This window comes from Perca flavescens, chromosome 8, assembly GCF_004354835.1.
Source record: "Perca flavescens isolate YP-PL-M2 chromosome 8, PFLA_1.0, whole genome shotgun sequence".
Lineage (NCBI taxonomy): Eukaryota > Metazoa > Chordata > Actinopteri > Perciformes > Percidae > Perca > Perca flavescens.
The window spans coordinates 16,186,989-16,199,401 of NC_041338.1; the positions used below are offsets into that span (position 1 = coordinate 16,186,989).

The following is a 12,413-nucleotide window of genomic DNA, read 5'->3' on the forward strand; positions in this document are numbered from 1 at the left end:
GGTGATCAGCTAGGAAATGATTAAATATTTAATAATATAATATTATTATAGAACGCGGTCTCTGTAGGCAGCCCAGGCTCCACCAACGCCAACAAAAACAAACTGTGCCAACCTGCACCACCAAACGTAACAGTCTTCCAGCGTTCCAGCCAATAACCGACCAGAAGGATTTGGGGGTTGGGGTTGGGGGGATTAGTGCGCGGAAGCACGGAAGGGAGGGAGAGGGGACGGGATGAGGAGGAGGGAGGGGCGAGCTAGCCTCGTTTTGTTTGAAAATACTTTGAACGTCAACAAGAGGTGCCATCACCCAACATCGCTTAGAGCACCTTTAAAAGCTTAAAGAAAAGGGTAACAAAAATATGTACTTCTTATGTGTTGTCAGGGCTTTGAATCGGTGAAAAACAGTTCAACAAAATGTCATAACTCATGCTGCTGATATCTGGTTTAACAAGTTCATGAAAATGATTTATTCTCCGTCAAATTCTGATTCTCAGCAAAAAAAAAAAACAGACCTCAGCAGCATCTCACTCACGTATGGCTTTGGAGCTCAGGTATTTCAAAGAGGGGGCAAAAAAGGATTTTACTATTACTATTATATCTTTAAAAAAAAAACATTACAAGGGCTACTTTCACTGGATTTTACAAGGACATTTTACTGTCCTATCACGATCTACTGTTTTCACTATCTAAGAAACATAAACTTTAGTGAAATACTTCAGCATTCAGTTTGCAAAGCCATTCATAAATGACCATCTTACTCGTAAGAGGTTATCAGCTTTTTTTGGCTTGTCCTTGATTTATGACATGTTGTTAACAGACCCAAATGGAATCTGCAGATTTTTTATTTTTTAAAGCTTTTCAGCTGTGGTCCAGAATGAAAAATCTGCTAAATTTAGCAGACAGTTTTCTCTGCTTGGGGTGGAGATGTGTTATCATTCAGAGTTTTATTTTGTTCATTTATTTAAATTTGTTTAAAATCTACAGAAAATCTGCGTCTGCAGATTCCGTGTGGCCCTGGTTATATGTTATGAACGAAAACCTTTGGGAAAGTCTTATAAACACAACACAGTTTTCTCATATGGTTGACGTTCATTTTCATAAATATAACGTGTAGATATTTAGAGATCACAGCGAGAGCTGTACTGTATAATATAAGTACATACTAAACCCTTTGCAAGTGGAATAAGCTTATATTAATTAATTTAGATTTACAGGACTTTGAGCTGAAACAATTAGTCGATTTATTCATATCCTCGTATACTGAATATCTTTTGGACTGTTGGTCAGACAATTTAAGCAATGTAAAGACGACACCTTGGGCATTCTTCAATATTTTCTGACTATATAGGCTAGACTTACCAATTAATCGACAAACAGTCGGTAGGTTAATTGATAATGATTAGAATTGTTCGTTGCAGCCATACTTTCCTAGATTACAAGTTTTATCGATGAGCTTTTAGTCCTATACAGCACACGTCTGTTAAAAGATTTATCTCAAGGCTACAGAAAGGTATAAAATGGAGATGAGTGCAAAACAATGTAACACATGAGATGTGAGTGTAAAGGGCAGTATTCCTCCAAAGCAGACTCGGAGCATCGTGGCAAGGTGACTAATGACCCACAGTGCTCTCAATTATTACAGCTGGCACACACACACACACACACACACACACACACACACACCATACGATTCGTTCGGGTTCAGACTGTAGATGGGCATGACTCAGGCGCACTCGTGGCCAGTTACACCAACTTTCCTATCTCAATTTCCCAAGACCCATAGACTCTTGGTCTAAATGAGGACATCAGTACTCTAGGAAATAGGTTTGTCGCAAAGAAAAGCCACCCCGGTGCAGCACAAATTAGCTTTCTGCCCTGCCGCAATCAATGTGAAACTGGGTCTCATTAATTCCTCGGGTCACATCCCTCATCACACCTCAATCTTGCATCGTTCAGAAGCTATTTCCTTTTACATGGCTTTGAAGTTATTTTCGAGACGGGGTGTCTGTAAGGTCAGCATCAATCGAGGATCTTTCACATGAGTGTGTCCAAGGATAGTATCCATGAATTCGTTGTTAGCTCCACGTGTAAGCTATATTACTTACCTTTACTTTATTACTTAACTATACTACTATATTGTCTATTTGGCATATTTATCTGCTAGATATCTGGTAGCTTTGTAATAATGCTGGGTTTGAACACATGGCTTTCCATTTTTTCCCTGCTCTTGCCACATTTTTAATCATTTAAGGATTGTCCTTCTGCAGAGCTGTCTCCTAAAAAAAAAAATCAGCCTTATTTCTCTTTCCTATACATAATTGTGTGCAAGCTGACCTCCTAGGGAAAACAGATAATTTTTGTACAACGCTAAGTCATTTAAGATGGATGGTCACTCAGTGTATGTGGAAATTATCACAGCAAGTGAATTCAAATCAAGTCTTAATTACAAATATTTGACAAATGAAGTCAAATTGGCCAGCACTAGGTTGGCAGCTTTCTATCAGTGCTGCCATACTAGTCCTCTGAGCTCCAGCCTCCAGTCTGGTCGGCTCGCAGACAGCCAGCCTGCAGAATCAGCCTGCACCCCCAGGAGAGCCTTCCATCCTGCTGCGTCTGCTCTTCTCCCTCCTCACACACATCCATCCTGCCTGGTCGGCCTGTCAAACCCTGCTTCTCCCTGCCCGCCTTGCCTCCCTCCATCATCCACCCCTCCTCCTCCTCCTCTCCCCTCTCTCTTCCTCCGCTCCACTGGGCTTGTGAAGGTGAGCCAGTCCCCAGTGGCCCTACTGTACAGATTGCGTTGCTTCCTCTTTGAATGGAGGTTTCTCACTTGTGAATACCGGTGTAAAGAGTGGCCGGGCTGCTCCTCGTCTCCCTCCACCTTTTTTGTTTGGTTATTTTTGTCTTTTTACCGCACGCCTATCTCTGGATGTCTGTATTATTTAGTCTCTATCTTGCTCTCAGGTCAGCTGTCCTTGACCATGACTCAGGGAGGCGCAGGCTGCTGTGTCACTTAAAAGCAAGGGTGACCAAAAAAAGCACTTTAGGCCAGTTTTGGTGACAGCTGTCACCCAATCACTTGTCCTTAAAAGCTCTTTTATGAGCAGGTTGTGTGACGGAACAATGACAGCGGCACAAGGAATGCTTCTGTCTAGCTCTGAAGTGACACTACGTCTAATGGATGCGGCTAATCATTTTTGATAGATAGTGTCCATCTGCAGTTGTGTAATGGATGTCTTTCTGTTGGTGCACTTCCAGCTTACCTCCTCTGGTTATGTTGCTCTGTGGAATAGAGAGCTTATTTTATTTTATCAATGCTTAAACATGATTCTGTGCTTTATTCAAATCCTAAACTGAATAAGTATCTAACACAGCACTGGCTAGAGAAAAATGTAACACCTTATTTAAATAATAATTTTAAAAAGTGTTCAACAACTCTCATGTAGCATTTACAGCACTTTCACAGCGGCTAAGAATAAAATAATGGTGTCTAATGGTTTCTACTAGCCAGTGCAGTAATATATTTTTCTTTTTTTTTTTTTTTTTTTTTTAGTTTTGAATATGGACAGAACATGCTAGACTTCAATGTCCAAATGGATGTGTCCCTATTCAGCTCTTTCCAAAGTGAACACTGTCTGCACATTTGCTTGTGTGCTCATGAGAGTGTTATCCAGACCATCCCTTGTTGCAGGTGAACTCATTGCCTTTACCTTTATGTTTGCGCAGGTTTTTGGAGATTATTATCACTTCAGGCATCATGCCGTGGAGAAGAGGGCTTTGTCTGGCCACAGGGGGATGCACATCAGACTGCAAGAAGAACCACAGGTAAGGCAGTTGTTAACTCTCACACAGCTTGTTGCAGCACTCTATGTTGGCAACAAAAGGCCAAAGGACAGATTGGATTACACACAGAGAGAAAAGGATGCCAGCATCAATGACAGCTGATCAAACTCTGTATTCTTTTCAGTCCTCACCGGTCTATCCATCTGTCTCCCTGACCCAATCCGAGGCACCACATAGCTCTAAATTTGCTAAATAAACCCACCATAACAATACAACAGCTGGGCGTGTCTCTGTGTTTAGCCTTGCTTTTTCTCCTGTCTTGTAAAATCATTATTTGCACCTAAATGTTAACTAGAGAGGGAAAGTGGCTTTCATCAGGCTATCCAAAAACAAGAACATTTTCCATCCTAAATGCCATCTTCATTTGGACATCAGGTTCTGAATTTGCATACAGCACAACCTAGGCCTGTCATGATAACACATTTTGCTGGATGATATATTGTCCCAGAAATTATTGCGATAAACGATAATATTGTCGTTGAGAGACCATTTTCATCTAATATAATGATAATGGCATAATAATGCAGGTACACCTTTTCAAAGATCAATAAACTTTTATTTCTAAAGAATATTTAACACTGGGACTGGAAGACATTTTAAATATCAACAATATGTCTTTGATCTCCTTTTAGTATGTCGTCTTTCACGCTGATGTACAGTTGTGGAATTGCCGTTTGTGACACGTATGTTCTCCCAGGCAATTCATAGGCTACTGGCTGTCAAATGTTTGCTGCATTCCTCGAGTGTTTGTGTGATAGACTACAGACTCTGTACTACATTTAACAATTATTTAACACTAAATATTAAATTTAAATAAAATATAATTAATAAATAAAATCTATCTATATGGCTATGTGCCACATGGCGAGTAAAAGTTTGTACCAAAATAGTTCTGTTTTTCAATCTTCATTTTGGCGAAGGTGCAGCTTCTGCTCCTCTGCAGGTTGGAGCTTCGTGGGGGCTGCTCCAACTCTCAACTAGCATTTTCTGTCTCTCTCTCTCTCCGCCGGGAGTCCCGCCCACACAAAGATCATGCGATTGACAAGAGGGTTTACTCCTCGTTACGCTAAGGAACCGAGAGTGGTCATCCAGTCTCTTTGGTAGAGAGAGAGAGAGAGAGAGAGACAAGGAAAACAAACAAGCATGCCCATAGAAATGATCGCGGCCCGAAGAATTATCGAGCAAATTTTTTTTTTTATCGTGCGATTAATTGATTTATTGACTATCGTGACAGGCCTAGCACAACCACCAATTTATACCTGGCATACTAGCGAATATTTTTTATAACTACTTGCACATGTGCGACCTGCAAATATGACATTTTTATTTTTTTATTTCATGTTGAAAAAGGAGGAGAGAGCAAATCTGCCAGAGATGGCCAATGTGTGTGATCCGCGAGTGATTAGTCAACTACGTGGTTAACGTTATCTACACTCGTTGGTCTCACTCATCGTCCGCACATGCTGTTGTTACCACGTTTCCGTGATAACCATGATGTTGCCATCCATAATACATTTACGAGTGGCGATCCGCAGCCGAAGATCATCAATTTGTTTGCTAAAGACATTGAGACGTACATTGGCGAAGACAAGGCTGCGTAGTAATAGCCGATAAGGAGTTAGTCTTAGCCTACCGTTAGCCCTCCTCTCTTTCCCTCACTTTGTTTACGTCTCAACCCGGCTTGCGTGCACTTCCGGTCGGTCGGAGCTGTGTTGATAGACCTCGGCAGTGCTGTAGTGCATTCACTGATTTATTTGCATTTTTAAACATCAACTCCGAAAATTGCCACACGCTGCTGTACTGTTCCCTCGCTTGGTTGAGAGAGGTAGAAATGTGACAGCAGAGAGCGAGACCGCTTCTATGGAAAAAAAAAAATACACATAGGATGCTAAATATATTTTATTTACCTTGTAAAAACAAATAGTGCTTGTGTGAGTGTTGTGAGCTTCTCTCTCTCTGGCTCCCTCATTACTCTGTATTTCCCACACTGGGTGTTAGATACTTAGTTAGCCTAGATACTCCTCCCGTTCACAGGAAGTTTAAACACCTTCGATATGATTATTTCAGTGTGAACTAAAAAAAGAGACGGAGAGGAGAGAGGGAGAGCCTGTATGAGGCAATAATACAGTGACGATAATAATACTTTGTTTACATTTCTGAATGTGCATTTGTTGCACCATTCAATTCAAATGTGACTGTGAACTAAACTAAAACAGCACATTGTAGTTTCTGTATTTATTACCAAAGCATTTATCAGTAAAACAGTTAACATAGGGGAAATGTGCGTTGAAGGTCGATTTAAGTTGTGCGCCCCTAAATGTTCTGCCTCTGCCCCTAACATTGTTTAGTTAGGGGCTACAATGCTCCTAGTAAAAAAAGTTAGTCTGGAGCCCTGCTCTGCAAAATCTCAGCTTCTGTGTATACCAGATGTAGTTGAGTCAGCATTTAAATGCCAACATATTGGAAGGAAGTATTTTTTTTGTTGTTTTTGTGATGCTTTGTGCTAAGTCTTGTTTTGCTTGTGTTGTTTTTTTGTTTCTTTGTATTTAAAAAAAAGAAGCCTTTTTTAACATCGAAGGCAGGGTACTACAGATGAAAAATAGCCGTTTGGCTAATTCTGGCTTTTTTAACCCATGGGAAATCATGTTTTTTATTAATTTGCGCTGTCCCCTTTCATAAATTAAACTAAACTTAAACTCAAACTGAAGAGATTAGCAGTTTCATATTGCCAGGCCAATATCCATACTATGTTTGCACTGTTCCTACGCTGAGATTGTCTGGCAGTATCCATTGTCTTTCTATTGTAGGTTTAAAAAAAAATTACATTTATTAAACTCTTGTCAAATATGGGAAATGCTATTTTAGACAGAATTTTTTTTGACAGTGGAAACCAGAAGAGAGAGTGGAGTAGGACCAAAAGAACATATTCTGTCCTGTTGTAAATCAGTCTTCATGAAAGGTAACCCTAACTCTAACTCTAACCCGTGAAACAATCGGTTGGTTCATTTTGGTTAACATTCTTTACACTGATTAAATTCACATGAAACACGTTACACTTCGTTACAACTGAACATACACAATCAAATCCAGCAGACTTCAGATCATAGCACATCAACCTTACACTACAGGGAAATTAATAATAAAAATAATCCTTTTTTTTATGAACTTTATACTTCTTCAGTTTGTACGTGGTGTGCAATAATTTGACAAACATAAAGGTTAATATGGTACATTGTTTAGTCTAAGAATGTCATAACCTTTTGCAAGCTGTGTTCATGGGCTTGGCTGCTTTTATTTACACCTGAACTGTTGAGGGAGGAAATTTTGTTTGGACCTGAGTGGGCAAAATGCCACACAGGTCCTAGTTACGAAAATAGTGATACTCCACAAACCTCACTGTGAATGGTTTTATTTGTTTTCTAGAAAATAATGTAGAAAACGGTTATGTTGAAAGTGAGAACTGTAGCAAGACATTATTGTTGTGTTACTAGTGTAATGTTTTATTGCTTTGAGTGCCACAAACAAAATGCTCTTCACCTCAGTTGCATGCTATTTCTCAGTGGCAAAAATCTCAAAACTTGAAACCAAACGATCTCTTTGCATGGCAAGATCCAGTACAACTTGAGGTAAAAGGGAAACTTTGGATGAGCTGATCCTTTCAATCTGCCATCCATAATGTTGATAGGGTGTTTGATCATTGTAACTATCCTGCAGTCAGTCAGTTAAAATCATCACTAAAAATCAAGCCTTTACCCTAAACATTTTCCGTCAGAAAAAAGATGAATACCTGTCAACCCAGGCAACAGCAGTAAATAACTACAGGTATTATGTATTGTGTGCACACAAATGCGGCAGAAACCTCTATTTTTTTATTGCTGCTTCCACCTTGCTCGGCAACACGCCGCTGTCATGTTTACATTGCAAGCACTTGAGGAAGAAGTGAAAATTGCTTCTATTTAAAAGCATCTTGAGAGGTACCCGACTGGTGCTAAAAAGGGGGCAGTTACGAAGTGAGAACAGACTGGGGCCATCTGTAGGAAGGTAGACCTGCCAAGTAGAGCCCAAGGACTACTCTACTAGCTTTTCCCGAGCCCAAGTCAAGCTGGCTGAGGAAGGGGCTGATGTGGTCTGACAAGTGAAGCCCCAAGGCATCATTAGTGAGATATGGTGACATTCAGTGAGGCCAGTGGTGTCAGGGGTCAGGCTAAGTGAACGTTAAGAAGGCTCTGAGAGCATATGGCTACCCAAGGGTCTGCTTGGGAGCTAGGAGACTACTGTGGCGCTCAAAGAAGATTTGCTTTGAGATGTCCAAAATCAGTAACAGTGACAGAGGCAAAGATTTTGTTATTGTTACGAAGATTTAATGATGTACTATACTGGATTTTCCAGTTGTATGCAATGGTGAGGGATAAAATGCAGAATGGACTGCTGGCAAAACCGCAGGACTGATAAGAAACAGTCAATGGAAAGTTGATGTCCTCTTTAATAAGTGGCTGGCAAGGAGCAAAATGAATCTGTTAGATGGAAAGTGAGTTCTTCCGTGAGTGTGCCTTTTATAATGTCTATGCCATTTAGCAATACCAAATGAGAGAGCAGGCATCTTGAATTTAAACCTGGAGCCCTAACAACAGAGCCAGTGAGATGAAGCCATTTTTGACAGAAGAGTTCATCTCTGCCAGTGGTTCAAGTTAACATCTATTCAGGGAGTCAAGTTTCTGGCTAAGGAGCAACAGTTTTTCCCTAGCTTACCTATCCACCCGCACAACCAAAAACAGACCAAACCTCAGGCAAAGCATGACCACTGCCAAAAAAAAAACCACAGCACAAGTGAGTGGGTTTGTGTAATGTGTATTTGTATATTCATGTGTGTGCGTGTGACTATGTGATCCCTCAAAAAGGGGAAAGAAAAGGTTCTGCTTCACCTGGTTCAAAGAAAACATTTAAAAGAAAGTGAAAACATAATGGTTGGATTTAGATTAGTCAATGCTTAGCTTTGAGCTTGTTACAGTGTTTCCTCTCTGTAATCCGGCTGCCGTCTCTCACATTGCCTCCTTTGTCTCTTTTCCTCTGCTCCGTGGTGCTAACATGCCGCTTATCACCATCCCCTTTGAATAATCACACAGTGGCAAGATGACATTGGCAGCTGCATAAGCTTTTACCATTATGCTTGCGAGGGTTGTTTTGTCATCTCCCTTCCACGTCCCACACCTTCTCTATGAGGGAAATAATTGATTAGTTTTGGGCTGGCTGCTGTTGGTTTTGTACAAACCGCAGTGCAACGCAGCTTACTGCATGCTGTTCAGAATACTTTTCACTGCTGGGGCCTTACTGTTAAAGGATAAGGCTATTCTATATTCTTGTTATTGTCAACAAATCCAATGAAAAGACCAAAACCAACAGTGCGTTAGTTTGTCTCACAATACCCAGCCCAGTCTGTGGGACTCAGCCACAAGCCCACTGGTTCCTACTGAAGATGGAAATGTTTCAGTATGAGTCACAGGAGGGACAGAAGGACTATGGGGACTATTTCCAGCAGCGGATTTGCTGCAATAGTGAGTGTTTAAGGCAGTGGCCCTCTTCACAGGTTGCACATGTCCAAGGGTTTTGAGCAGTTTAACTGAAATCTGCAAGAGTGATATGTCTCTCTCAGATTGTTTTATTTGCATTATTTAAGAGGCCCAAAAAAATAACATTACTCAGTAATTACATTTCTTGTGATTGACATACAGTGCCCATGTTCATCATAATGTGTGGCTCACTGATGTCTGTGTCAGTTTTTAATAGTCTAGAAAACAATGGAGATGTAGGCCTATGGCACATAAGCTATATCAGGCTTTGGATACAGTGTCTGTTGCATCAACTCATTGTTGGTTTCGGTCTTTTCATGGGATGTATTGTTAATTACACAAAAAAATGATATCACCAGACTTATCCTTTAACATATCCTCTTTCTCCATAAACTGTAGAAGCACAGATTTATAGATCAAAGCACAGGCTGCCTCTCCATCAGTCTCTCTGCATTACAAACAATAACAGCATGACTTCTCCTTAGTCATCAGACAGTAAAGCCCTCAGGACACTTTGCGAGCGATGGAGCAAATAGTTTATTGCTCAAGCGGATCACAGACCTAGAGCACGTTGGGACCTATTTCTTGTCTCTCGTCTCTTTGTGTGGTTGTGTTTGGCTATTCTTTGTCCTTGTTCCAGATCTCGGGGTGGTGCTTATACTGTGTCTCTGTATTCTAAATTAGCTCTCTATCACCGGCTTGGTCTTCAGGGAGATATCAATTCATCCTTGTTTTTCTCAGTCATTGTTTTTCAGAGTCACATATACACAAAAATTAAAAAGATCGGATTACATTACATCCAATACACTGAATGTCAGTTTTCCTAAGGTGATGTTGTATAAGTAAGCTGTGAGTTGAATTTGCTAACATTTGAATTAATGTGCTACAGAAATAAAACTATATATATCCTACAGTAGATGGCTGCTGTATCCAGATCATCTGATTTGTCTATCGTTTGTAATTTAACTCTATTTAACTCTAACTGATAGTAATTTGGTGTGCAGTGGGCAGCAGTGCAACGAGGTCAGCCGAGGACCGTCCTAAATGTAATGAAATGGGATAAGTGTTAATTATTCCAGGGTCAGTTGAATAAGGTTAATGGCTTCATTCTTTGAGGCAAGGTTTTCAACTAGGTTAGGCGCTACACCACCCTAAGTAGCTGCACTGAACATGTTCTCATTCAGACCACATGCTTTAGGAGCATGAAATCAAGCAAGTAGCGAAGCCTCACTACTCAAAACAACTCTGACAGCAACAAGCAAAAAGGAAAAAACGATTTAAAATCATTTAAATGCTTGAATAACAAGTTGGACAGTCAGAATCTGCAGAGCATTGTACAGGAAATGCATAAATTTAGACACGCTTCACTTGAGTGCTCTTGACACAAATGTGGAATCAGTTATAGCTTTGTCACCTTCGGCATAAATCAGCAAAGCATGCATTTATCACTGACAATAACAATGCACAGCAGCATTTGCTTGCATTGCACAGCATTGCATTTCTCATTGTTTTTCTCCATCTATGCAAATTCCTTCTACTGCAGCAGTAGCAGTCCAAGTTAACTTTCAATTATTATTTGAATGTGCTGCTCCTTAATTTACAACTTATAGCTGCCTGCCACAACAAAGTGGGAAGTTTGTTAAAGCAATGCCACAGGTCTTTCACACTAGATGGTTCTTTGGAGCACACACTTCTGTAACTGACTTAATGTTAAAGCTCACAGCTTGGATATGAAATGCTCAGTTATCAATGCACATCGTGAAATGTGCAACTTATACATCTGCAATACTCTGAATAAATATCTAATTTTATGGTTATCTCATATCATTCTTACTACTGTCAGTCATGCTCACAAAGAAACATACCTGTCAAAATATATAGAGACATGAAAGAAGAACACTAACACGCTGAGTGGACCAGTAATTTCAACTGGCAAGTGGACAGACATTAAATGATTTGCTATTGTATGGCTTTTGGTAAGGATGTTTAGAACTATGTTTTCAGACCCTGAACAATAACATGACTTATATAAATGATCTATCTATCTATCTATCTATCTATCTATCTATCTATCTATCTATCTATCTATCTATCTATCTATCTATCTATCTATCTATCTATCTGTCTATCTATCTATTTGTCTGTCTGTCTGTCTGTCTGTCTGTCTGTCTGTCTGTCTGTCTGTTATTTAATTTTTGTGGAATTATCCTTTACTGTCAACCAACCCTACCAATCCTGTGCATATCCCAGCAGCCTCTAGGACTTCAAAAGCCCTTCTCTAGCACACTACAGCGGCCACTTTTCCTCCTCATCTCAGGAATGAAATGAATTAGATTTGCTTCACATCTCTGCTTCTGTTTCTAGTTATTACTTTTGGAACACAGCTGGGACCATGTTTTTCCGTGTCTACAATCTGTGGGATATTGCAACAATTTCTAAAATTAGAATGTAAAGTGTAGTAATGACACAATAGCATAAGAAGATAACTGTGTAAACTATGATTTCTCTCTGTCTGTGTGTGTGTGTGTGTGTGTGTGTGTGTGTGTGTGTGTGTGTGTGTGTGTGTGTGTGTGTGTGTGTGTGTGTGTGTGTGTGTGTGTGTGTGTGTGTGTGTGTGCGTGCGCCCCAGGTCCTGTGGGCGGAGCAGCAAGTGGTGAAAAAAAGGAAGAAAAGGGATATCTATGAAGACCCAACAGACCCTGATTTCCCCAAGCAGTGGTACCTGGTGTGTGATGGTTTCTTATCTTTATAGCCCTAATCTAATTAGTCTGGCATTATGGCATAAATGACATTGAAACATTTGTATGTTTTGTTCATAAAATGGCGTACATAGTGTAATTTGCAGTAGCATTTTAGAGCAGCATCAGTGTTATGCTACATAACAAATAAATGAGTAGGTACTGTAGGTGCACAGTAGAATATGTAATAATTTTTCATGTTTTTGTATTCCATTTGGAATGCATTTATATTATTTTGAAGCCTATGGAGGAAATATTTATTCAT

General features: G+C 40.0%; 1 protein-coding gene across 2 annotated transcripts in view; it reads left to right on the plus strand.

The window, feature by feature from the left end:
• The window catches only part of furinb (furin (paired basic amino acid cleaving enzyme) b), an 84,481-nt gene that overhangs the window by 33,376 nt on the left and 38,692 nt on the right, over positions 1–12,413 (plus strand). For both annotated transcript variants that reach the window (XM_028584427.1, XM_028584428.1), the window contains 2 exons: positions 3,727–3,825; positions 12,040–12,135. In XM_028584427.1, coding sequence (XP_028440228.1) covers positions 3,727–3,825; positions 12,040–12,135 — 195 coding nt within the window. The remainder of the gene's footprint in view (positions 1–3,726; positions 3,826–12,039; positions 12,136–12,413) is intronic.